General features: G+C 44.4%; 1 protein-coding gene across 1 annotated transcript in view; it reads right to left on the bottom strand.

The window, feature by feature from the left end:
- Positions 1 to 1,858: 1,858 nt before the first annotated feature.
- Positions 1,859 to 25,489, bottom strand: part of appl1 (adaptor protein, phosphotyrosine interaction, PH domain and leucine zipper containing 1) — a 38,027-nt gene continuing 14,396 nt past the window's right edge. Inside the window, 17 exon segments of the mRNA XM_055647534.1 lie at positions 1,859 to 2,406; positions 3,876 to 3,965; positions 5,696 to 5,746; positions 7,025 to 7,171; positions 8,684 to 8,720; positions 8,821 to 8,995; positions 10,336 to 10,388; positions 13,219 to 13,395; positions 15,496 to 15,590; positions 16,933 to 16,989; positions 18,772 to 18,814; positions 20,320 to 20,429; positions 20,431 to 20,509; positions 21,956 to 22,114; positions 23,576 to 23,658; positions 24,063 to 24,209; positions 24,621 to 24,679. Of these exon segments, the coding sequence (XP_055503509.1) occupies positions 2,266 to 2,406; positions 3,876 to 3,965; positions 5,696 to 5,746; positions 7,025 to 7,171; positions 8,684 to 8,720; positions 8,821 to 8,995; positions 10,336 to 10,388; positions 13,219 to 13,395; positions 15,496 to 15,590; positions 16,933 to 16,989; positions 18,772 to 18,814; positions 20,320 to 20,429; positions 20,431 to 20,509; positions 21,956 to 22,114; positions 23,576 to 23,658; positions 24,063 to 24,209; positions 24,621 to 24,679 (1,703 nt within the window). The 3' untranslated portion in view covers positions 1,859 to 2,265.

Here is a 25,489-nt window from a genome sequence, read left to right as displayed (position 1 = left end):
CTCCGCTATCTTTAAGAGCCCTATCCAGCTCTCCCTTGAAAGTATCCAGAGAACAGGCCTCCACCGCCCTCTGAGGCAGAGACAGAGCGGTGTATGTAAAGGCTGAGGTACAATTATGTTCAAACTCCAGCACATTATTTGACCGTTTCGTCCTCCCCGCTCCTTTCACAACCGTCATTGGATATTCTCCCAAAAGCGGCAAGAATAATGTGTGACTTTTTGGAGAAACAAAGCGATATAGTACCCCTAAAAAGTTGCACAAGGGAACTGCAGATGCCGATTTACAAAGAAGAAGAAAAAGACACAAAGTGCTGGAGTAACTCAGCGGGTCAGAGAGCATCACTGGATAGGTGACGTTTCAGGTCGGGACTTAAGACGGGTCCCGACCTGAAACGTCACCTATCCATGTTCTCCACAGATGCTGCCTGACCCGCCGAGTTACTCCAGCACTCTGTGAAACATCACCTATCCATGTTCTCCACAGATGCTGCCTGACCCGCTGAGTTACTCCAGCACTCTGTGAAACGTCACCTATCCATGTTCTCCACAGATGCTGCCTGACCCGCTGAGTTACTCCAGCACTGTGTGAAACGTCACCTATCCATGTTCTCCACAGATGCTGCCTGACCCACTCAGTTATGGTGCAGCAGCATCTATGGAGCTAATGAAATAGGCAACGTTTCTGGCCGAAATCCTTCTGGAAATAGGCAACGTTTCGGGCCGAAACCCATAAGGGTTTCGGCCCGAAACGTTGCCTATTTCCTTAGCTCCATAGATGCTGCCTGACCCGCTGAGTTACTCCAGCACTCTGTGAAACGTCACCTATCCATGTTCTCTCCACAGATGCTGCCTGACCCGCCGAGTTACTCCAGCACTCTGAAACGTCACCTATCCATGTTCTCCACAGATGCTGCCTGACCCGCTGAGTTACTCCAGCACTCTGTGTTCCTAAATAGTTTATCTGTTTCTAAATATATAGTACTGACAATAACTGAGTCTAAATAATAAGCTGATAATGTGAATAATATTTAGTATTATTTAAGGATGGTTTAATTCTGTATGAAGAGAAGACACGAGTTCAAAATGTGTTCAACCAAACTTCACAAAACTGAAATCAAACTATGACACAAGAGGTTGGACAATAACATTCCACAAACTCAGTTGAATAAATCCAGACCCATCAGACTATGTACTGGCCTGTTACCTCATCGTAGCCGACACGATGCCAGGCTGAGGATTATAAACCGTGTTCCATAGAAAGCATTTCACTGGAGTGGAAATTAATGACTTGGGTTTCATTTACTGCAAAGGGGTCAAGGAACGAGCCCCGTTTCCACCATCACCACGCACAAGACAGACACCATTGTGTGCGCAGATGCCGCCCAGCTCTGGCTGATCAACTTCGTATTTTGTGTGTGGACTCGACAAGAAGAAGATTTACTGCAAAGCAAAGATACAGGTAAAACCCCTGTCCCACTGTACGAGTTCATTCCAAGAGCTCTCCCCGAGTTTGCCCTGATTCGAACTCGGAGATTTACGGTAATGGCCGCTCGTCGGTACTCGGGGCTCTCGTGGACATTTTTCAACGTTTGAAAACTCGAGTCCTCCCGTGCTTGCCTGCCGTTAGCGAGTCTTCCCGCGTACCTGCCGTTAGCGCTAAGAGACGTCCCCGAGCTCCGACATACCTGCTACGTTCATTCTCCGTGCTTACCACGAGTTTGATTTTTTTTTAAACTCGGGAGAGCTCTTGGAATGAACTCGTAGAGTGGGACAGGGCTATTACTGCGCAATTTTACAAAGCGATTCACCTTGAGTACATCACAGCTTATTACTGAATGGTAAAGTATTTGTGCAGAAGGATGATTCTTTTTGTTTTATTTACACAAAGCAGCGACTCTTCCTTGATGCTGTGATTCTAGGCACGATACCTCACAGGTATCTACTAGCTAACAACAATAAACTAGCTGTTACAGCTCTTTGCATACACATTGCACAAGCTTGTAATGTGTAAAATATTCAATACATTGTCAAAAAATAATTATAGGTTTCAAAGTAAAGGCAAAGATATAGAGAGGAGTTAACTAGCAACATCTGCTGTTCAGAATAGTACATAGGCTTACTTCAGAGCAGACACCATAGGACATGTATGTGCCTTGGTGTTTAGGAAGCTCCCAGCTCAAACGGAGGGAAGTACTTTACAATGTAATATCTTGTAGTGATGTCGAGCGGTCTCCCAGTCAGTCACTGTGACGGCATCTTCCACCCTCACGCCTCAGATTCCTTCTTCTTCGTCTTGCCATCGTCCGCAGTGTCACTGTCCTCTGACAATGCCACAAACTGGCCCTCGCCGCTCGCTTGGTTTGGCCGACTGGAGGCAGCAATCAGCCGGCTCTGCTCCTCCAGATCCTGGAACCAATGTTTTCATGCGATCAATATCACAGATATTGCACCCCAGCGGTATGAACATTGACTTCTCCAATTTCAGGTAGTCCCTGTTTTCTCCCTCCTTCCCCTCCCCTTCCCAGCTCTCCCACCTGCCTCTTCCTTTCTTCTTCTCGCCCCCCCCCCCACCCCCCCATCAGTCTGAAGAAGGCTCTCGACCCGAAACGTCACCTATTCCTTCGCTCTATAGATGCTGCCTCACCCGCTGAGTTCCTCCAGCATTTTTGTCTACCTTCGATTTTTCCAGCATCTGCAGTTCCTTCTTAAACACAATACTCCAGGTGTAGTCTCACTTGAATGGTGGAGCGGACTCAATGGGCCGAATGGCCTAATTCTACTCCTGTAACTTGTGAAGTGATAGGAGCAGAATTAGGCCATTCGGCCCAACAAGTCTTCACCACCATTCAATCATGGCTAGACACAAAATGCTGGAGTAACTCAGCGGGACAGGCAGCGTCTCAGGAGACAAGGAATGGCTGACTTTTCGGGTCGAGGCCCTTCTTCTCGACCAGAAACATCACCCATTCCTTCTCTCCATAGATGCTGCCTGTCCCACTGAGTTACTCCAGCATTTTGTATCCATCTTTGATTTAAACCAGCATCTGCAGTTCTTTCCTACACATTCAATCATGCCTGATCTATCTCTACCTCCTAACCCCATTCTCCTGCCTTCTCCCCATAACTGACACCTGTACTAATTAAGAGTATATATATATATATATATATATATATAAATTCTGAGGCTGCAACCTCTTGTCCTGGACTCTCCCACTATAAAAAAGGGTCAAGAGTGTTTTAATGTCATATGTCCCAGATAGAACGATGAAATTCTTACTTGCAGCAGTACATCAGAATATGTAAACATAGTGTTCTATCAACAATGTAATGAGGAAAAAAAGCTGTACACACACACACACGCGCACAAACGCACACACGCGCGCACACACACACACATAAAAAACAATAATAGGTCAATAATAATAATTAGTCTATTGTGGTTCAGAGCTTATTTGAGGCTGTTGTGTTTAATAGCCTGATGGTTGTAGGGAAGAAGCTGTTCCTGAACCTGGATGTTCCAGTTTTCAGGCTCCTGTGCCTTCTTCCCGAAGCCAGGGGTGAAGTGAGTGTGTGGCCGGGGTGGTGTGTGGGGGGGGGGGGGGGGGGGGGGGGGGGGGGGGTTTTTTAATGGAGATGCGCGGGGCTGAGTTCTTTATTAAACAGAGTGTGCTGGTGGCCAGGCACACATTGCCGGGGTTGGTGATGAAGGCACACAGTCGTGGTGTTTAAGAGGCTTTTACACGGCCACATGGATAGAGGAACATGGATCACGTGCAGGTAGACTCAATCATTGATCCTGTGCTGTACTCTTCTAATGACACTAAATGGGAATTTCAATATGAAAGATTGTGTACGTTGAGTTGGATTAATTTTACCTTATCGATTTGTTTCTGTTTATCCAGCTCCTTCAGTTGTCTTTGCTTCACTCGGTCCAGTTCCTTCTGTTTGTCTGTGGTTTGCCGATCCTATTACATACACCACACAACACCGTGAGTTTGGAGGGCAAAGAGATGGCAATAATTAAAGCAAGCAGCCCTGACTCACAGCACACACACTGATGACAGAAGCCCCAGAGTAACACACACTAGAAGACAGAAGTACAACTCTTTCTTTATTGGTAACAGCAAAAGAAGGGGGCCTGGGGCTCCAGCCTAAATAGACACAAGGTCTCACTCCTTTACATAACATGTTATGCTCAGTGGAACCAGATCAACATCTACCTTAATGATCCTTTGAGGAAATCATTCAAATGTATCCTGCGCTTCTGCATTGCTATCACGGAGTACAGTAGCAGTCCCTTCAGCCCAACATGCCCATGCTAACTAAGATGCCCCATTTACACTAGCCCCACTTGCCTGGTTTGGCCATATCCCTCTAAATGTTTGCTATCCATGTACCTGTCCAGGTATCTTTTAAATGTTGTAGTCCCTGCCTCAACTACCTCCTCTGGCAGCTCGTTCCATACACCCTCCACCTTCCATGTGGAAAGAATTGCCCCACAGGTTCCTATTAAATCTTTCCCCTCTCACCTTGGACTTTGTTGGATCACAGACCCTCAGTGGCAGACCGTTTCATGATCTGGTGCAGGTTTTGTGTGAAAAAAGTTCAATCATTTCGGTTTTACAGGATTTCCCCCTACCTGCTGCTGTTGACCCCTGTCCTGGACTTCCCTAACATCGGGAACAATCTTCCTGCATCTCGCCTGTCCAACCCCTTAAGAATTTTGTAGGTTTCTATAAGATCCCCTCTCAATCTCCTAAATTCTAGAGAGTATAAACCAAGTCTATCCAGTCTTTCTTCATAAGACAGGCCTGACATCCCAGGAATCAGTTCGGTGGATACTTTCAAGCACTCCCTAGGCAATAGGGCTCTCAGATGAAGATAGCGGAACTCAGGGGATACGGGGTGAAGGCTCACCTAGGACCACTGTACTGATTGCAGTGATCAGCCCTGATCACTCATTTTGCAATGAATGGCTCTTTTAAATGTTGTAGCCTCTGCCTGCACCTAGTGTCTGTTGGCTTCCATACACAGGGCAGCTTCTCTGGCTAGAAGGCCCCACAGGTTCCGTTTCAATCGAGACCCTCTCTTCAGGACTGAAGGTGGATCTCAAAACGTTTCCCATTCCTGCAGGTTCTCCAGAGATAAAATCAATGTTTCCGTACAATCAGTGAGTTACTCCAGTCACTTTGTGTGTCTGAATGTAACACCAAATGCTGCAGTTTCCTCAGCAAGTTACTCACTCTTTTTCCTCCAGAGTTGTGTTCTGTGGATTTTTCTGCCTCACCCGGGTTCTTGGTGTAATTTCAAGAGGAGCAGTTAGGGCTCTTGAACATTGCGGAGTCAGGGGATACGGGGACTGCAGGGCAGGGTACTGATTTGGATAATCCAACATGAATCACAGATCTAATGGCTCGAAAGGCCACAGTCACTACTCGTCAACTATGCTATTTAGTTAAGAATTTATTTAAAATAAAAATTCAATCACTTGGTAAAACTGAGGTGCCTGCACTAGTGCTATCATCACTCCTGGAAGGTAGACAAAAATGCTGGATAAACTCAGCGGGTTAGGCAGCATCTATGGAGCGAAGGAATAGGTGACGTTTTGCAGTTCGAGACCCAACTTGTCGCGACCCGAAACGTCACCTTTTCACCTTGTGTCTGAAGAAGGGGCAGTTGACCCGAAACATTGCACCTATTCCTTCGACTGCAGGGCAATCTGCTGCCTCACCCACTGATCACAGATCTAGAAAATAGTCCACAGTCAATACTTTCAACTATGCTATTTAGTTAAGAATTTATTTAAAATAAAAATTCAATCACTTGGTAAAACTGAGGTGCCTATCATCACTACTGGAAGGTAGAAAAAAATGCTGGATAAACTCAGCGGGTGAGGCAGCATCTATGGAGCGAAGGAATAGGTGACGTTTCGGGACGAGACCCAAAGGGTCTCGACCCGAAACGTCACCTATTCCTTCAGTCTGAAGAAGGGTCTCGACCCGAAACGTCACCTATTCCTTCGCTCCATGACTGCTGCCTCACCCACTGAGTTTCTCCAGCATTTTAGTCCACCTTCAATTTTTCCAGCATCTGCAGTTCCTTCTTAAACTATCATTGCTACAATTAGTTTTTGCACGTCAATATTGAGGTAATGAGGAGGGATTTGGGGTTACCAAAAGCCCAGCATGGAAAAGGAACAAAATCAGCAGAAAAGCAGCCAATATAATCAAGACTTGTCCCACCCCGGTCATTCCTGCTCATCCCTGCTCCAATACAGAAGCTTCTTCCCCTCTGTTATCAGGCTTCTGAACGGTCCTTCCATAAGCTAGGTTACTGTCTGATTCACCTCTACCCCATTGCGGACATTGGACTTTGTCTCTGGAACTGATGCGCTCAGAACTATAGTCTGCACAAGAAGGAACTGCAGATGCTGGAGAATCGAGGGTAGACAAAAATTGCTGGAGAAACTCAGCGGGTGCGGCAGCATCTACGGAGCGAAGGAATAGGCAACGTTTGTGGGGCGAAACCCTTCTTCAGACTGATGCTGAAAAGTGTGTCTGAAGAAGGGTTTCGGCCCGAAACGTTGCCTATTTCCTTCGCTCCGTAGATGCTGCCTCACCCGCTGAGTTTCTCCAGCAATTTTGTCCACTATAGTCTGCACTCTGTATCTTCCCCTTTGCTCTACCTATTGGATTTGAGTTTGACTTGATTGCATTTATGTGTGGTATTATCTGATCGGATAGCATGCAAAACCAGAAGACAGCAACTATCACCAGGCAAAGATGGACTAGAAGCTCACCCTCAATTCTCTGCACTAAACACACGCACCTTTTGGCTGAAGTTTGCAATCCTCTTCTGAAATTTGGTTCCATTGACCATGCAACTTATAAATCCAATATCTACGCCAGCGATCTGCCTGGGTATGATTGCAATTGAACCTTGAATGTCCTGCCCCAATTGACAACATTAATACACTTTACATCAGCACAGGACACGCAATATCCAAAGGAACGCTTCTTCGCACCTTTTCTCCCTCGTTGTTTGATTCAAAGACATAGCAGACGGAGAGAGAGCGGCCTTCTGTCCTGTTGCCTCCTGTATGCAGCACAAACCCATACAAGCGCCTGTTCTCTTTGTGAGTCGCACAAAGAACCACCTTGTGCAAAGGGAACTGCAACAAAAGAAAAGAGACCGTCAGAAACAAGTGTTTAAGAAGGAACTGCAGATGCTGGAAAAATCGAAGGTAGACAAAAATGCTGGAGAAACTCGGCGGGTGAGGCAGCATCGATGGAGCGAAGGAAATAGGCAACGTTTCGGGCCGAAACCCAAGGGTTTCGGCCCGAAACGTTGCCTATTTCCCAAGGGATATGACCCAAAACCCGAAACGTCTGAAGAAGGGTCTCAGCCCGAAACGTCACCTATTCCTTCGTTCCGTAGATGCTGCCTCACCCGCTGAGTTTCCCCACATTTTTGTCTACCATCAGAAACAAGTGAATATTCTGCAAAGTAAAGACAAACTGCTCGCATTCATACAGCACTTTCACTGCCATGAAATACAGACCCTGGTGTTGGTAGATAACACTGAGAGAGAGTTTAATACCAAGACACGAGGAACAAAATAAAGCCTCTCTCTGCCTCAGAGGGCGGTGGAGGCAGGTTCTCTGGATGTTTTTCAAGAGAGAGCTAGATAGGGCTCTTAAGGATAGCGAGAGAGAGTCAGGGGATATGGGGAGAAGGCAGCAACAACTGATTGGGGATGATCAGCCACGATCACATTGAATGGCGGTGCTGGCTCGAATTCAGATTCAATTAAAATTGAATCTGAATCTGAATCTGAATCTGAAGGGCCAAATGGCCTACTCCTGCATCTATTGTCTATTGTCTAAAATACCGGAGTAACTTAGCAGGTCAGGCTGCATCCTTGGAGGGAAGAGACAGGCAACGTTTTGGGTGGGGACATTTCTTCGGACAAAAAGTATTAAAACTGATGACCCAAGGATCAGTGAAAGTAGAAATGTTTTACAGAGCATCTGATCAAAAGGAGAATGGTGTAAAGAGAGATGGAGTGTTACCGGGAGGGAATTTAAAAGTTTAGGGCTAAAACATGGCCAGATGCTACAAGAGGTAAAAATGTGTGTGAACTGAAGATGCTGGTTTAAACCGAAGATAGACACAAAATGCTGGAGTAACTCAGCGGGCCAGGCAACATCTCTGGAGAGACAGAATGCATGACATTTCGGGATGAGACCCTTCTTCACAAGTAGTAGAAACCTTTTCACTAAGGGGTGGTGGGCATATGGAACGAGCTGCCAAAGGAGGCAGTTGATTTAAGTTAACAAAACTTTAAAAGGCATTTGGACAAGTGCATGGATAGGAAAGGTTTAGAGGGATTTGCGCCCAATGTCGGTAAACAGGACATCTTATTCAGCATGTATAAGTCGGGCCAAAGGGCCTGTTTCCATGATGTAGGATGCTCACTGAAAACGGAAAAAACAAACACACAATTTACTTTGCTTGAACTTAATCTCACAGTATTTTACTGTTGATGTTACAACTAAATTAATTTGAATACAACACTGTTTTTAAAAAGTAAACTAAAAATGGGCAAGGTAGCAATTGCTAACAGATTTATGAAAGCATCTTTAGCAGAATAATAAAGATAGCTGATGATTTTAGTACCTACTCTTAAACGTGTGACTTGAGTCTGAGGGTCAATTAACCTGAAATATAAAACAACCTATTATCAGATACATATATATTTAAAATGATTTAAACATCAAGATATATTTTAGCCAGTCAGTAAACAGGTCACTAACTCACTTCAAACTGTCACAGGTGATGAGTAAGTGTGATTCCGTCATGCGGAAGATGTTGTGTATGGCACGCGCGGCTAGGATCTGGCGCATCGTTTCGTAGATGACGTCCGATGATTCTTCCGTTTTCACTTCCATCGAACCGAGGAACCTCACGATGAACAACTGATGGAGAATGGATTCTGTGGCAGATATCAAAAACCACAATCGGTTTTAATTGCTAACATTCACATTGCATTTGCTTGCTGCGTACATTTGTCAAGAGCTTCCAGGATGGAACCAGATCCAATACTAGAGGGAAGGAATGATGGAGGGACCGGCAGGGGGGGGGGGGGGGGTCCACTGCGAGGGAGGGGAAGAACAATGGACAACGGGGACCTGGCGTGGGAGAGGGGTAGAACAAAGGGGGACCTGGCGCGGATACTGTGTATACTTTGTCAGTGCCCTTTATGTGGCAACTATTTACATACCTTGGGTATGCAAGCAACGAACTTCACTGTGACTTGTCACATGTGACAATAAAGTATTCATTCATTCGTATAGGTTTTAAGTTGAGAGTAGCAAAGATGAAAGGTGTGCGGGGCAAGTTTTGTTTTTAAACAGGGGGGTTGGGGGCTTGGAACGAGCTGCCGGGGCTGGTGGTGGAGTCAGATACACTAGTGGCATTTGTGAGGCTTTTGGATAGAGACATGGATATGCAGGGAATGGAAAGATATGGATCACATGCAGGCAGATAAGGCGTGGTCTTGCAACCATGTGTGACACGGACATTGTGGGCCAAGGGGCTGTTCATCTGCTAGACTGTTCCATGTTCAAAGCCCAACTCTACTTTTCCCAAAAAAGCATAGGCAGAGCTCTAATGCATCTGAAAAACTCATGTCAACAATGATGGTCTCATTTACACAGACACCAAGATATGCCAACTTTGAATTGTAACAGGTTAAAACACAACCAAACTTACAGCAAATAAAAAACCTACAGAAAGGTGAAATAATTTACTCAAATGCTGTAAACCAACATAAAAATAAACAGAGAAATGATGACAATGACAAACCAGAAAAACTTATTACAATTATTATTTTATAAATGTATAAGAGAATAATACGATTAACAGCCAATGTTTTGCTAGTGATTCCCAGTTACTAAAATACATAATCTGTCCTATCCGACTGTCTCCACCTCTTCCTTTCTTCTTCCTGCCCCCCACCCCACCCCCACATCAGTCTGAAGAAGAGTCTTGACCCGAAACGTCACCTATTCCTTCGCTCCATAGATGCTGCCTCACCCGCTGAGTTTCTCCAGCATTTTTGTCTACCTACGATTTTTCCAGCATCTGCAGTTCTTTCTTAAACATCTGTCCTATTACATTAACTTTGTGGGAGAAATTCATCTTGGGGGTCAGACAGGAAGAGCAGCACCAAATAAGTCACCCTTTATTGAAGCAGTCAATGTCAGGCAATGGTGACTATTTCTAGACCATTTGCCACCATCTAAAACAAATATCTTCGCTCCTGCTTCTTACCTTCAGACTCTTGTGTTTTTGGTTCCCCAGACTCGCCAAATGGATTTGTTCTTCTAACGGAGGAATAATCAAAGACAAACTATTATATCGTTTAAAGAAAAAAAAAAAAATGTGTATATCAAATGTATTTAGGAACAGGCCGTTTCCCCACAACATGATGCCAACTGTTAAATTGTGCTTGCTTGCACATGATCCATATCCACGTACCTGTCCACAAGTCTCTTACATGCCACTAAAGTATCTGCCTCTACTACCACTAATGGCAGCACATTTCTGGCACTCACCACTAAAACTCTGTTAAACTTTGCCTCTCTCACTTTAAAGCTATGTCTCCCAGTGGCTCAGCACCTCAACCTCCCCCCCCCATTCCGAATCTGACCTTTCAGTCCTGGGCCTCCACCATGGCCAGAGTGAGTCCCACCGCAAATTGGAGGAGCAGCACCCCATATTTCGCTTGGGCTGTTTACACCCCAGCGGTATGAACATTGACTTCTCCAATTTCACGTAGTCCCTGCTTTCTCCCTCCTTCCCCTCCACTTCCCAGCTCTCCCACAGCCCACTGTCTCAGCCTCTTCCTTTCTTTTCCTTTTCCTCTCCTTTCTTTTTCCCGCACCCCCCCCGAACATCAGTCTGAAGAAGGGTCTCGACCAAAAACATCGCCTACTCCTTCACTCCATAAATGCTGCCTCACCCGCTGAGTTTCTCCAACATTTTGTCCACCCTCTAGTATTTGATACTTTTGTTCCTTCTATGTAGGTTTTTGTCTCCAATTTTCTAAATTGGATGTATAGAAACATATAAATTACCTGCCTTCTCTCCATACCCCCTGATCCCCTTAGCCAGAAGGGCCACATCTAACTCCCTCTTAAATATAGCCAATGAACTGGCCTCAACTACCCTCTGTGGCAGAGAGTTCCATAGATTCACCACTCTGTGTGAAAAATGTTTTTCTCATCTCAATCCTAAAGGATTTCCCCTCTATCCTTAAGCTGTGACCCCTTGTCCTGGACTTCCCCAACATCGGGAACAATCTTCCTGCATCTAGCCTGTCCAACCTCTTAAGAATTTTGTAAGTTTCTATAAGATCCCCCCTCAATCTTCTCACTACATTTAACAGGACCTGGATGTACATTTGAAGAGCTGTCCACTGCAGGCCTATGGACATGGTGCCAGGAAGTAACTTTAGGCTGGGCAGCTCATTTTTGATACAAGAAGTCAAATGTCCTCCTGTGTCATAAAATTGCATTGATTTATACCAGTCTTCATAGTGGTGTTATCAAACAACTCTTCTTTTGGGTGTTTTTAAACCTTGCACTGATTTTCTGGTCTTCATTAGTTGCACAGTCCAATCACAATACTGATCATCCAACTCAGTATCCCGTACCTGCCTTCTCTCCATACCCCCCGATCCCCTTAGCCAGAAGGGCCACATCTAACTCCCTCTTAAATATAGCCAATGAACTGGCCTCAACTACCCTCTGTGGCAGAGAGTTCCAGAGATTCACCACTCTCTGTGTGAAAAAAGTATGTAGTATATCTACAGGCCATTCAACTACACAGGGCAGTTCAGTGCAGATTTTACTTCATTTATGAAGGTCCAGTGCCATTTTATTGCTGCAATGATATAGATTCTAACACTCATACCTGTATCATTTGAAGCTGATCTTCACTATAATGTGTCACTGTCTGTTCGTGGGAATGCATCACTCCAACATTATTCTTATGGACTTCACTCAATATTTTCCACTTACAAAATCTCACAATATATTGTTCTCCAGGAACACAGGGCGGCACAGCGGTAGAGTTGCTGCCTGACAGCTCTCGCAGTGTCCCAGGTCTTCCAATGATCACAGACCGGTGGCGCTGACTTTACACATCATGAAGTCCCTGGAAAAGCTGGTGCTCACTCACCTGCGACCACTGGTTAAACCCTACCTGGACCCCCTGCAGTTCACTTACCAGACAAAGATGGGGGTTGAGGATGCCATCGTTCCTATGCTCACCTGGATAAGCCGGTGGTCATGTTTTTTTTACCTCTCCAGTGCTTTTAACACCATCCGGCCTGCAGTGTGATGGAGCAAACTGACACAGCTGCGGGTGGATGCTCCATTGGTGTCCTGGATCATTAACTACTTGACTGGACGACCACTATATGTCAGGCTACAGAACTGTGTCTCGGACATGGTAGTGAGCAACATGGGACGGTCCTCTCTCCCTTCCTGTTCACCATCTACACCTCAGACTTCAGATATAACTCGGACTACTGTCACCTGCAGAGGTTTTCACTGTGACTGTAATTGTGGGTTGCATCAGTGAGGGGAGGGAAGCTGAATACAGAGGTGTAGTCAATGGCATTGGCGTTGTAGAATGGTGTGGGCTGAATCACCTGCAGCTCAACACCAACAAGACTAAGGAGTTAGTGGTGGACTTTATGCGGAGAGGAACACCCTTGTATCTCCATTTTCTTGATTCAATTTTAGTTTAGTTTTGTAGCTTTAGAGATACAGCGCGTAAACAGGCCCTTCGGCCCACCAAGTCCGCACCGACCAGTGATCCCCGCACATTAACACTGTCCCACACTAGGGACAATTTTCACTTATATCAAGCCAATTAACCTACAAACCTGTACTTCTTTGGAGTGTGGGAGAAAACCGAAAACCCACGCAGGTCACTAGGAAAACATGCAAACTCCGTACAGACAGTGCCCATAGCCAGGATCGAACTCGGGACCCGGAGCCTCTGGCAGCAACTCTACTGCTGCACCGCCGTTCACGGTTCTAATCATAAATGTACAAAATACTTTTGCATTTAAATGCAAATCTAATTAGCTGACTTACTTTTATTTGATCACTAAACAAAAAGGGTCTTGTGCGCTTGTCTTACCTGGAACCTGAAGTCTTGGCGAGGTTGGACAGATCCTCACTGACTGGAGATATTATATCAAACTGGATGGGTGTGTCTGGGGCCACGATCGAATCCAATGAAATTGCAGAGAGGGCTGGAGATTCTGAACCATGGGAGCTGGGGCTGTTTGTGGGTGGAGGGCGAGCCCTGTTGTGCCTGTTTCAGGAAATTCAACACACAAACAGAAGACATTTTTCTCAAGATGGTGTAGATGAATGTACACTCCATTTATACTGTCTTCTCAATTCTCCAAAGAGACATAATGGTGCATGCAACACGATGGCAACTAGGTCGGAGCCAGATTCATATTCATGTTCACATTCATCGAAACATAGAAAATAGGTGCAGGAGGAGGCCATTCGGCCCTTCGAGCCAGCACCGCCATTCAATATGATCATGGCTGATCATCCCCAATCAATAACCCGTGCCTGCCTTCTCCCCATATCCCTCGACTCCGCTAGCCCCTAGAGCTCTATCTAACTCTCTCTTAAATCCATCCAGTGACTTGGCCTCCACTGCCCTCTGTGGCAGGGAATTCCACAAATTCACAACTCTCTGGGTGAAAACGTCTTAAATGACCTCCCCTTTATTCTAAGAATAAAGAAATATAACTGGGATTCTCAACCTTTGTCGTCCCGTTTACCCCCGGCAACTTTAATAGCACAATATTATTTCACTTATTTATGAACAACTAATGATGAACAGATACCTGAACCGAACACAGTCAGTCAATGAGAACAATTATGTACAAATCCAGAATCAACAAATGTACCCCCTGGGTAGGCGAAATGTACCCCCTGGGGGTAAATGTACCCCAGGTTGGGAACCCTTGAAATATAACATTGTGAGAGGACTGGAAATATAGCCTCTTACATACGTTTGAGTAATGTAGAATTGATAGGATTTCTCCAACACAGAATAAAAGTCAGAGGATAAGGGGAGACGTGGAAGTGCAAAGTGTAGAGGAATATAGATCATGCACAGGCAGATGGCATCAGTTTAACTTGGCATCATGTTTGGCACAAATACAGTGGGCCGAAGGGCCTGTGCCGTACTGTCCGTTCTATGTTCATTGGATCTGCTGTCTGACTTTGTTCATTTGCCACCTCATCACTTTAAGCACTGATCCATTTCCGTCATAAGCATGGATAGAGACTACTTCCATCGCTATTCTTGTACACCCTGACAATTGTCTCTCTTCTGTGTTTTCCTCATTTGTACTTCATGGCTTGGAGATTTGGAAAAGATGTTTTAGTTCTTTTTTTTCCTCATTTGCAGTCAAATCTTATGTCAATTTTCCACGAAATAATGATTCCATCTTAAGATCCATGTATGTATATTTTAATATGGAGAGGATGTTACCACTAGTGGGAGAGTCTGGGACCAGAGGTCACAGCCTCAGAATTAAGGAACTTTCTTTTAGGAAAGAGATGAGGAGAAATTTCTTTAGTCAGAGGGTGGTGAATCTGCGGAATTCTTTGCCACAGAAGGCTGTGGAGTCCAAGTCAGTGGATATTTTTGAGGCAGAGGTAGATAGATTCTTGATTAGAACAGGTGTCAGAGATTATAGGGAGAAAACAGGCGAATGGGGTTAGGAGGGAGAGATAGATCAGCCATGATTGAATGGCAGAGTAGACTGGATGGGCCGAATGGCCTAATTCTGCTCCTATCACATATGACCTTAGGTGACTTCATGGGAAAATGGATCAAAATGTGATCCTATGACTTGGGTGTTTACATACATGCCACAAAGTAGAGTCAACAACCTGGGCCTTCCCTCCTTAAGGACATTTATACAATGATCTTTTGAACTCCAAGAAGGATCGAGTTACAAAGATTAATATAACATGCATTGGCTGAACACACCATTTAGCAGTAGCCAAAGTGGCTTAAAAATGTCCACATACAAGATATACACCAAGTAAAAGTGAACTCAGAAGGTTGAGAATAATTAGATGCATAGTTACTTTTTAAAAAGGAATACACCAATGAATGTAAAAACAAGGAACAGCAGATGCTGGATTATACAATTAAAGGGCCATAGTGTTGGAGTACCTCAGTGGGTCAGGCAGCATCTCTGGAGAACATGGAGATCTGAAGAAGAGTTCCGACATAAAACGTCACCTATCCATGTTCTCCAGAGATGCTGCCTGACCCGCTGAGTTATTCCAGCACTCTGTGTCCTTTTGGATTATAAAGCAAGTAATGAATGTATCACTCTGGGTTTGGGTTTGGAGAGGCCAAATGTCTACCTACACTGCCGGCTTTATGCTGCTGTCATGCCTCTGTTGGAATGAAGGAGAGGGTGTAACAGCCTCCAAAGCTGTCTGGTTGACTCGTGCAGCCAGCTCCTGCAACAACAACAAAGCATGCCAGAAATGTTACCACAAAATGCCACCAATGCTCATCATCACAAACTCAACACTAGACATGGATGGTGCCATTAGGCAAGAGAACAATTGACAATTAGCCAATTACACTGGATGTTTACAACAAGTAGAACAACATTGTAGATGGAGAACAGAATAAAAATATGGGGAAATCAGTACATTTATTGTTATCTGGACTGAACAATAAATGAATTGGAATAGGGTGATAAAATCCTACAATGCAGAAGGGAACCCATTGAATTCCTTATATTGTTCTGGATAATTGATAGAATAATAATACCTACAGCTTTCTCTATAAGTGTCTTAACCCAAAGTAGCTGTCAACTGCTGTTTTAACCACATATAGATCATCATGCACAAATCTGTTTTCCCTACCCAAGGGTCTATCGATAGGTTTAGAGGGAAATGGGCCAAACGCAGGCGCATGGGACTAGCTTAGATGGAGCATCTTGTTAGGCATGGACGAGGTGGGCTGAAGGGCCTGCTTCCGTGCTGTATGATTTGATGACTCTGTAGTGGAGGGAATGTGGGGAAGATTAAACCGGGTGATTCCTAGGATAGAGAGATTAAATCGACTGGGATTGTACTCTGGTGCTACGAAGAACGAGAAGCGATCTCAGTGAACCATTCCAAATTCTTAAAGAGTTTAAGAAAGAACTGCAGATGCTGGTACAATCAAAGGTAGATAAAAATGCTAGAGAAACTCAGCGGGTGACGCAGCATCTATGGAGCAAAGGACCTGTAACGAAGGACCATTCCTTCGCTCCATACCTTCTGAACTTTCTGAATTTTGTAGTCGGCAGGGCAGTACTCTCCATAGCGTCAACTTGGACAATTTAACATTTTTATCAAGCCGATTAACCTACAAACCTGTACGTCTTTGGAGTGTGGGAGGAAACCAAAGATCTCGGAGAAAACCCACGCAGGTCACGGGGAGAACGTGCAAACTCCACATAGACAGCACCCGTAGTCGGGCTCGAACCCCGGTCTCTGGCGCTGCATTTTGCTGTAAGGCAGGAACTCTACCGCTGTGCTGCCGTGACTGCCCATAGATGCTGCCTCACCCGCTGAGTTTCTCCAGCATTTCTGCCTACCTTAAATTCTTATAGAGTTTGTGTTTTTAGGCATTATGAGCATTTGTCTTGGAATTAAAGAGCATACTTGAGAAAAAACAGTTGCACACAAACTATTGGAAGACTGATCAGTAGCTGAATCAATTTTAACTAACTTGAGGCATGCAGTGATTCCTTCATTCAATCGTTACAAATTGGAAATAATCAGCCGTAGTCGTTTGTAAACTTACTTCTGGGTTCTCACTGAGGTAGATCCGTTTAGAAATGTTATTGATTGTTGAAATCCACTGCAAAAATATTTAAGATTTCCACAAATACGTTCAAAATATTTATTAAAAACTTTATTTTAATTAAAGGAGCTCTTCAAAAAAAAAATCAAAGGGAAAATAGACATTGGCACATCCTCCCCTTCTTCTGATCTGAATCTGGTTTATGTGTTGGTAGACAAGGAAGGATGCAGCAGAGGAAACAGACATGGGAGAGGGGAGAGGGGGGAGAGGGGGGAGAAGGGGGGAGAAGGGGGGAGGGGGGGAGGGGCGGGGAGAGGAGGGAGAGGGGGGAGAAGGGGGGGAGAGGGGGGAGAGTGTGTGGCAGTGTGTACCCTCTGGAGTTGGCAGATTTCATGGAAGATGATTGAAAGTGGAGACTGGTAGAGTGAAGGGCAAGGAAGTGGGCAACCCCACCTTTGTTTAGACTGGGTACGAGTAGAGGTGTGTGAAATAAAGGAGACATGATTGAGAGTCTTGTCCACTATGGTTGTTGGGAAACGCAGTTATATAAAATAAAAGACATCTTGAAGGCACTGCTGTGGAAGGTCTTGAAGTCTAGTTGATGTTTGATGTCTAGTTAAGTCTAGAGTGGGGTTGGGAGGGAAAGATAGATCAACGGAGTGAATGGCGGAGGTTTACAAGGTTAATTCCCGGGATGGTGGGACTGTCATATGCTGGGAGAACGGACTCGATGGGCCGAATGGCCTAATTCTGCTCCTGTGACTTATGGAACTTATGCGATAGTAGATATAATGGAGAAGATATTGGGAATTGAGTTCTGGATGAGCCAGCATGGGAGGGGGGGTGTAGGGGACACAGCTGGAGGAGTCAGGAGACTTGGACTGGTCCACCATCTAATGGTCCAGCTCCTCCTTTAATTACGAGAGTGCACTTGAAACCCCCCCCCCCCCCACCCCTCCCTCGGAGTTCCCCTGAAGTTGCAGCGCCTAGACCGGGTCAGGCACCTAATCGCGACCTCATCGGGACTTCCGTGGGCGGGCTTCCAGTCGCCGTTCTATATTGCCCCCTGTGGCCGCCGGTTTGGAACTGCGGCCTGGCAGTTTTGGTCCCCTAATTTGAGGAAGGACATTCTTGCTATTGAGGGAGTGCAGCGTAGGTTTACAAGGTTAATTCCCGGGATGGTGGGACTGTCATATGCTGGGAGAATGGAGCGGCTGGGCTTGTGCACTCTAGAGTTTAGAAGAATGAGAGGGAATCTTATTGAAACAAATAAGATTGCTATGGGCTTGGACGCACTAGAGGCAGGAAACATGTTCCCGATGTTGGGGGGAGTTCGGAACCAGGGGCCACAGAATAAGAATAAGGAGTAAGCCATTTAGAACGGAGACGAGGAAACACTTTTTTTCACAGAGAGTGGTGAGTCTGTGGAATTCTCTGTCTGTGGAGGCAAGTTCTCTGGACACTTTCAAGAGAGAGCTAGATAGGGCTCTTAAAAATAGCGGAGTCAGGGGATATGGGGAGAAAGCAGGAACGGGGTACTGATTGGGGATGATCAGCCATGATCACATTGAATGGCGGTGCTGGCTCGAAGGGCCGAATACCCTCTCAACACAAACCACAAGGCAAAGGCATTGAGGTGAAATAGATATTTTTTAATATTTGATGCGCTCAGGATGCTTCCCCAGTAACAAATATGCGGATTAATGGTGTCAATAAAATTCCATCAATATTTATTAGAATTTCATCTGTCCTCTTTGCAACTAACTTTCATTTTTACACAGCTCATCTGGCAATCTAAAGCAACTTTTACTTGTTGTGCAAAAGATTAGAATAGCTTACCTCCTCACACTCCTTCTTACTCTCTGCTTGTACAACAACAGATCTGAAAACAAAGAAAAATCAGCACATTTTTTCCCCCGAAAGAGTTGAATTTAAAAAGTATGTCAAACCATATCAGACAATAAATTGAAACAAGGCAAGGTTATGAGCCTTTAAGATAACAGCATTTGATTTTTTTTTTTAAAAGGTGTTTAACCATCTTTTAAAGAATCCTTTGCGGACATTATTGCCTGGGCCAGCATTTCAAGGCCATTCTTTACTGCACTCAGGGAGTGACCTACTGCAACCCTGCAGCCTGTGTGTGGAAGAGTACCACTGCACTGAGTACCAATATTACTGGGGCTGCACGGTGGTGCAGCGGTAAGAGTTGCTGCTTTACAGCACTTTCAGGGCCAGAGACCCGGGTGCTGTCTGTACGGAGTAAACCCCCTCGCACTTAATTGCATAAATATTTCAGTGGCTTGATATCACAGCCTGACATTGTCAGCAGCCTAGATTATTTCTCAACACAAACCACAAGGCAAAGGCATCGAGGTGAAATAGATATTTTAAAATATTTTATGCGCTCAGGATGCTTCCCCAGTAACAAATATGCGGATTAATGGTGTCAATAAAATTCCATCAATATTTATTAGAATTTCATCTGTCCTCTTTGCAACTAACTTTCATTTTTACACAGCTCATCTTGCAATCTAAAGCAACTTTTACTTGTTGTGCGAAAGATTAGAATAGCTTACCTCCTCACACTCCTTCTTACTCTCTGCTTGGACAACAACAGATCTGAAAACAAAGAAAAATCAGCACATTTTTTCCCCCAAAAGAGTTGAATTTAAAAAGTATGTCAAACCATATCAGACAATAAATATTCTCAACAAGAAAAAGGTTGTCCACATCAACTCTAAGATAACATCCCTTGATCATTTTTTTAAAAGGTATTCTAACCAAGTTTAAATCCTTTGAGGACATTATTGCGCTCCAGAGAATCAAGGCCATTCTTACTGCACTCAGGGAGTGTACCTACTGAAACCCTGCAGCCTGTGTGTAGAAGAGTACCATTGCACTGAGTACCAATATTACGGTGGTGCAGCAGTAAGAGTTGCTGCTTTACAGCGCTTTCAGGGCCAGAGACCCGGGTGCCGTCTATACGGAGTAAACCCCCTCGCACTTAATTGCATAAATATTTCAGTGGCTTGATGCACAGTCTGACATTGTCTCTTCCTTATATTTTGTATACCAATTTCACGGTTAGTTCTAAAAGAATATTGCCATCGATGTTAACTAATCGTTAATTGTTTTAATTATCTTACAAAACTACATTGGCCACATCACTGAATCTCCAGCTCATATCTCATCCCCAGAGCTTCGAAATGCATTTGCATTTCCATCACCTCTGCAAAAGATATTTGTGCTTTCTCTTCTCTTCCAATTTAACTAACGTACCTCCTATTTTCCAAGTTGTCAACCACATCTGCATGGTACAAGACAATACATTCCTTGAAGGGTAACATAGCAAGTTAAAAACGATCATAGATTTGGCAAAACGCTTACCTTTTCCCATCAAAGGCAGTGATTTGGAAGCAGTATCTTCGGTCATCACTGTCCACTGCCATCACAGTGCAGTTGTCCAAGTCGGTGACCAGGCCCCCTGCCACATCCCCCCCGAGCTTGCCGCATCAGGTTCCCGCCTTGGGTGAAGTAATAATGTCTTTCCCAGGTAGAGGACACCAGCCTCGTTTTACTGAAATTCAGATGTGCAGGTGATTTAAGGGGGATATAAATAAATAAAAGGCGGAAATAATTCCCAGTTTAGTTTAGTTTAGAGACACAGCGTGGAAACAGGCCTTTGGGCCCATCGACTCTGTGCCAACCAGCGATCCCCGCTTATTGACTCTATCCTACACACATCAGGGACAATTTACAACTTTATCAAATCCAATTAGCCTACAAACGAACTGCAGATACTGTCCCAGAAGCTGAATGTGCACGTTTTCACGCTTCTGCACCTCTGCAGTAATTTGTAGATCTAACTGATCTGACATGTGGAAAAGCCATCACATACAACAGATAATCCTCCGACATTTTCGCCACCTCCAAGGGGTCCCACCACTGGCCACATCTTCCCATCTCCTCCCATTTCTCCTTTCCGTAGAGACCGTTCCCTCCGTAACTCCCTGGTCAATTCGTCCCTTCCCACCCCTTCTCCTGTTATTTTCCCTTGCAACCGCAGGAAATGCTACACTTGTCCCTTTACCTCTCCCCTCGACTCCATCCAAGGACCCCAACTGTCTTTCCAGGTGAGGCAGAGGTTCACCTGCACCTACTCCAACCTCACCTATTGCATCTAGGTGTCAGCTACTCTACATCGGTGAGACCAAGCGTAGGCTTGGCGATTGTTTCGTCGAACACCTCCGCTCAGTCCGCATTAAACAACCTGATCTCCCGGTGGCTCAGCACTTCAACTCCCCCTCCCATTCCAAATCCGACCTTCCTGTCCTGGGCCTCCTCCACGGCCAGAGTGAGTCCCACCGCAAATTCGAGGAACAGCACCTCATATTTTGCTTGGGTAGTTTACACCCCAGCGGTATGAACATTGACTTCTCCAATTTCAGGTAGTCCTTGTTTTCTCCCTCTTTCCCCTCCCCTTCCCAGCTCTCCCATCTTGATGTCTCCGCATCTTCCTTTCTTCTTCCCGCTCCCCCCCCAACCCGCACATCAGTCTGAAGAGGGTCTCGACCCGAAACGTCACCTATTCCTTCGCTCCGTAGATGCTGCCTGACCTGCTGAGTTTCTCCAGCGTTTTTGTCTACCTTAGATTTTTCCAGCATCTGCAGTTCTTCTTAAACATGACATGTGGAAAGAGTATTTTATTCCACATTACCATGGAATCAGAGAGAAATTGAAGAGAAAGCCAAAGAACAATGTCTGTGGCATCATAACGTTACACACGCAGAAACAGAATGTCTCCATGGTTCAGTTGCGTCCATGAGAACAATGCATTGGATACAATCAGTCATTAACGTCCTACATGCAGCTGAAGCAAAGCAACCAGCTGAACACAAACCGTTGCAACAGGGTGCAGCCCGTGGCAAAAATGTAATAGGATACAGATCACAGCGTGACAAACTGCAACTGTTTATTTTGAGGAATCCAAGAAAACAATTGAACATTGTAATTTGATACTTACTTTCTTGTATTCATATATCCAGTTTTTCTCGTTAGATTTCTGTTCACATTGAATAGTTTTGTGTCTGGGTCAGGAAGGTACAAGCTGTCGCTGGCTACTTCCAGGTCCTGGATAGTCTGATGCATGAGGTCCTGCTCAGTCTCCATTTCCCTTCGGACACTGGAAAAGGGTAAAGGTTAATGAATGCTCCAGGTGGTGGGAACTTTGCACGTTATAGGAGTAGAATCAGGCCATTCGGCCCATCGAGTCCACTCCGCCATTCAATCGCAGCTGATTGCTGCCTCCTAATCCCATTTTCCTGTCTTCTTCCCCATAACCCTGGACACCTGTTCTAATCAAGAACTCTACTGAAAACCTCCGAAAACTAGGTTCCATATTCAACGTCTAGCTGGATGGTGGGCGTATAGATCGAGCTGCCAGCAGGGGTAGTTGCGGCAGGTACTATAACATTTAAAATACTTACGGACAGGAACATTAATAGGGAAGGTTTTGAGGTAAATGTTCCAGAATTTGAGAATTATTACAAAATATTTGGTATGACCAGCGAGATGGACAGCTGCTTCTAGACACTTTCCAGATGCGTCTGAGCACTGACTTTCTACTCTGCAACACCATGTACTGCTGCAGTCCTTGTCAGAGTTAGCAAGGTATACATCAGTTCAGTGTACAGAAGTACAGTGAAAACCGTTTGTTGCACACTATCCAGTCAGCGGAAAGATGATGCACGATGGTACAGGAGCCTGAAAACTGTAATGTCCAGGTTCAGGAACAGCTTCTTCCCCACAGCCATCAGGTTACTAAACACAACAAATAAGCTCCGAGCTCTGAACTGCATAAGACTATATTTATTATTTGTTATTTGCACTATATTTGTTATTTATTGAACTTTTTATTTTTTTCTCTTCCCCTTTATGTATTTGGTTTACACATTCACATATTCTGTTGTGCTGCAGCAAGTAGGAATTTCATTGTCCCATCTGGGACACATGACAATAAAACACTCTCGACTTGAGTACAATCGAACCATTTACAGTGTACAGATACATGTTAAGGGAATAATGTATAGTGCAAGGTAAAAGCCAGTAAAGCCCGATCAAGGATAGTCCGATGAGCTAGATCGTAGCTCAGGCCCCTCTCTGGTTGTGGTAGGATGGTTCAGTTGCCTGATAACAGCTGGGATAAACTGTCCTTGAACTGACCACATCATCTTGTGTGGACAGTGGATGAGCTGGCCAACAGGATGTATCCATTTCTAGTTAGCAAGGTGTAATAAATAGTGCATCACAAGGCTCAGAAAAGAAAATACAAAGTGCTGGAGTAACTCAGCAGGTCACTGGAGAACATAGATGGGGATGTTTTGGGTCGGGGGCGTTCTTTGAGAGAGTGGTGGGTGTGTGGAACAAGCTGCCAAGGGTGGTGGAGGCAGATAGGATAGTTGTGTTTGAGGCTTTTGGATAGGCACATGGAGGTATGGAGGGATATGGAGTATGTGCATGTATCCAAGGCATCATGTCATGTTCGGCACAGACATTATGGGCCGAAGGACCTGTTCCTGTGCTGCACTGTTCTGTGAATCATAATTAATAAATAGGGCTAATACAGGTTAGAGTAATGACTTACCCCTGCACACTAGTGCCGATATTTGCCAGAAATTCTTCCAATTGTTGGGTCATGTGCTCAGAACCCATCTTAAAGAAGTTGATCTGAAAAAAAGAACAAACATAATAAATTTGTGAATTAATGGAAAACCATCAAGGCACAGGTGAGGGGGGGATGCGGGGTAACATAAAAACGGGGTGGGATCGTTGCACAAATGGATGCAAACGGGTTTTTTTTATATGGGGGGGGGTAGGAATGTGGGAGAAAGAGGGGGGGGGGGGGGGGGAGTGTATATAATATATGACCAGTTACCCCAGACCCTCAACTGAAAGAGCAGATGGTGAATATGTGACTGTTAACCCCACCTGAAATTGTTCTTGCTTCAATTGGGGTTTTTTTAAATGAAGACAAATACAAATAAATGGAATTTTTATTTGGAAAGTTGACTATTTAAATAAGGATAAGAAACAATAGTTTTAATTTCATGGTGCGTCCTGTGCTGACTGACCTGAGCTTGCATGTAGCCTAGAAGAGGTTCTAGAAGTGCAATTTTTTTCTTGTACTGCAACATATTCAATGCACTAAAGTAGTGCATCATAGTCTGGTGTTGCTTCTTCCTGGATGTATACAGATCTTCAGTTACCTCCATTTTAATCTGTTTGGGGAAAAACGTTTAGAATAGGGCATATTTATCACACTGCAGACACTTTGGCTAGCAGAGAATAACCATCATTAACCACTTGAGAAGTTAAAAAAAATTACAGATTTTTTTTAAAAAATCACAAAATTATTATTTTTTAAATTAATTTAAAAAAAATTTTTTAAAACATATGGAATATGGATTTTTTTTAATGTACTATGTTTACATATTCACATATTCTGTTGTGCTGCAGCAAGTAGGAATTTCATTGTCCCATCCGGGACATATGACAATAAAACACTCTCGACTTGAGTACAATCGAACCATTTACAGTGTACAGATACATGTTAAGGGAATAATGAAAAACATTTTTTAAAGCAGCTGAATATGGATTTTTTTTTATCCGAAAGCAAAAAGGACACAAACCTTTTCATTCTCCCTCCGTTTGGATAGTCTACTGTATTTATTAATAGCAAGGTCATGATCTGTGGGATAAAGAGATCAGGATGTAATTAATAATAAATTAGAAGATTATTAATAAAGGATGAAAGCCAAGAGGCTCACTCCATTTCATATTTATATTTCATTCGTGATTTACTCCCGAAAGCTAAAACAAGGAACTGCAGATGCTGGTCCATTAAAAAAAGATACAAAGTGCTGGAGTATTGAGTGGGACAGGCAGCATCTTTGGAAAACGTGGATAGGCGACGTTTTGGGTTACATAGATACATAGACAATAGGTGCAGGAGAAGGTTTTGGCCCTTCGAGCCAGCTGCCATTCAATGTGATCATGGCTGAACATCCACAATCAGTACCCCGTTCCTGCCTTCTCCCCATATTCCTTGATTCAGTTAGCTCCAAAAGCTCCATCTAACTCTCTTTTGAATGCATCCAGTGAATCGGCCTCCTGAGGCAGAGAATTCCACAAATTCACAACTCTCTGGAAGAAAAAGTTTTTCCTCATCTCCGTTCTAAATGGCCTACCGCTTATTCTTAAACTGTGGCCCCTGGTTCTGGACTCCCCCAACATCGGGAACATGTTCCCTGCATCTAGCGAGTCTGATCCCTTAATAATCTTATATGCTTCTATTCTTCAGACAGAGCCAAAACACTGCCTATCCAGGTTCTCCAGAGATGAAACCTGACCCCCTCAGTACTCCAGCACTTTGTGTCTTTTTTCCCCACACTAGAAGCTAGTCAGATAAAGTGTCATTGATGCAAAGCAGCCATTTTCACGTCATATCAATTTGATAAGTAATTACTTTTTCTTAAAGTAAAACTATTGTTCTCCCCGC

Source organism: Leucoraja erinacea, chromosome 16 (genome assembly GCF_028641065.1).
Source record: "Leucoraja erinacea ecotype New England chromosome 16, Leri_hhj_1, whole genome shotgun sequence".
Taxonomy (NCBI): Eukaryota; Metazoa; Chordata; class Chondrichthyes; order Rajiformes; family Rajidae; genus Leucoraja; species Leucoraja erinaceus.
Note: the sequence above shows the minus strand (reverse complement) of the source record. Positions and strands in the feature narration are given on the sequence as shown.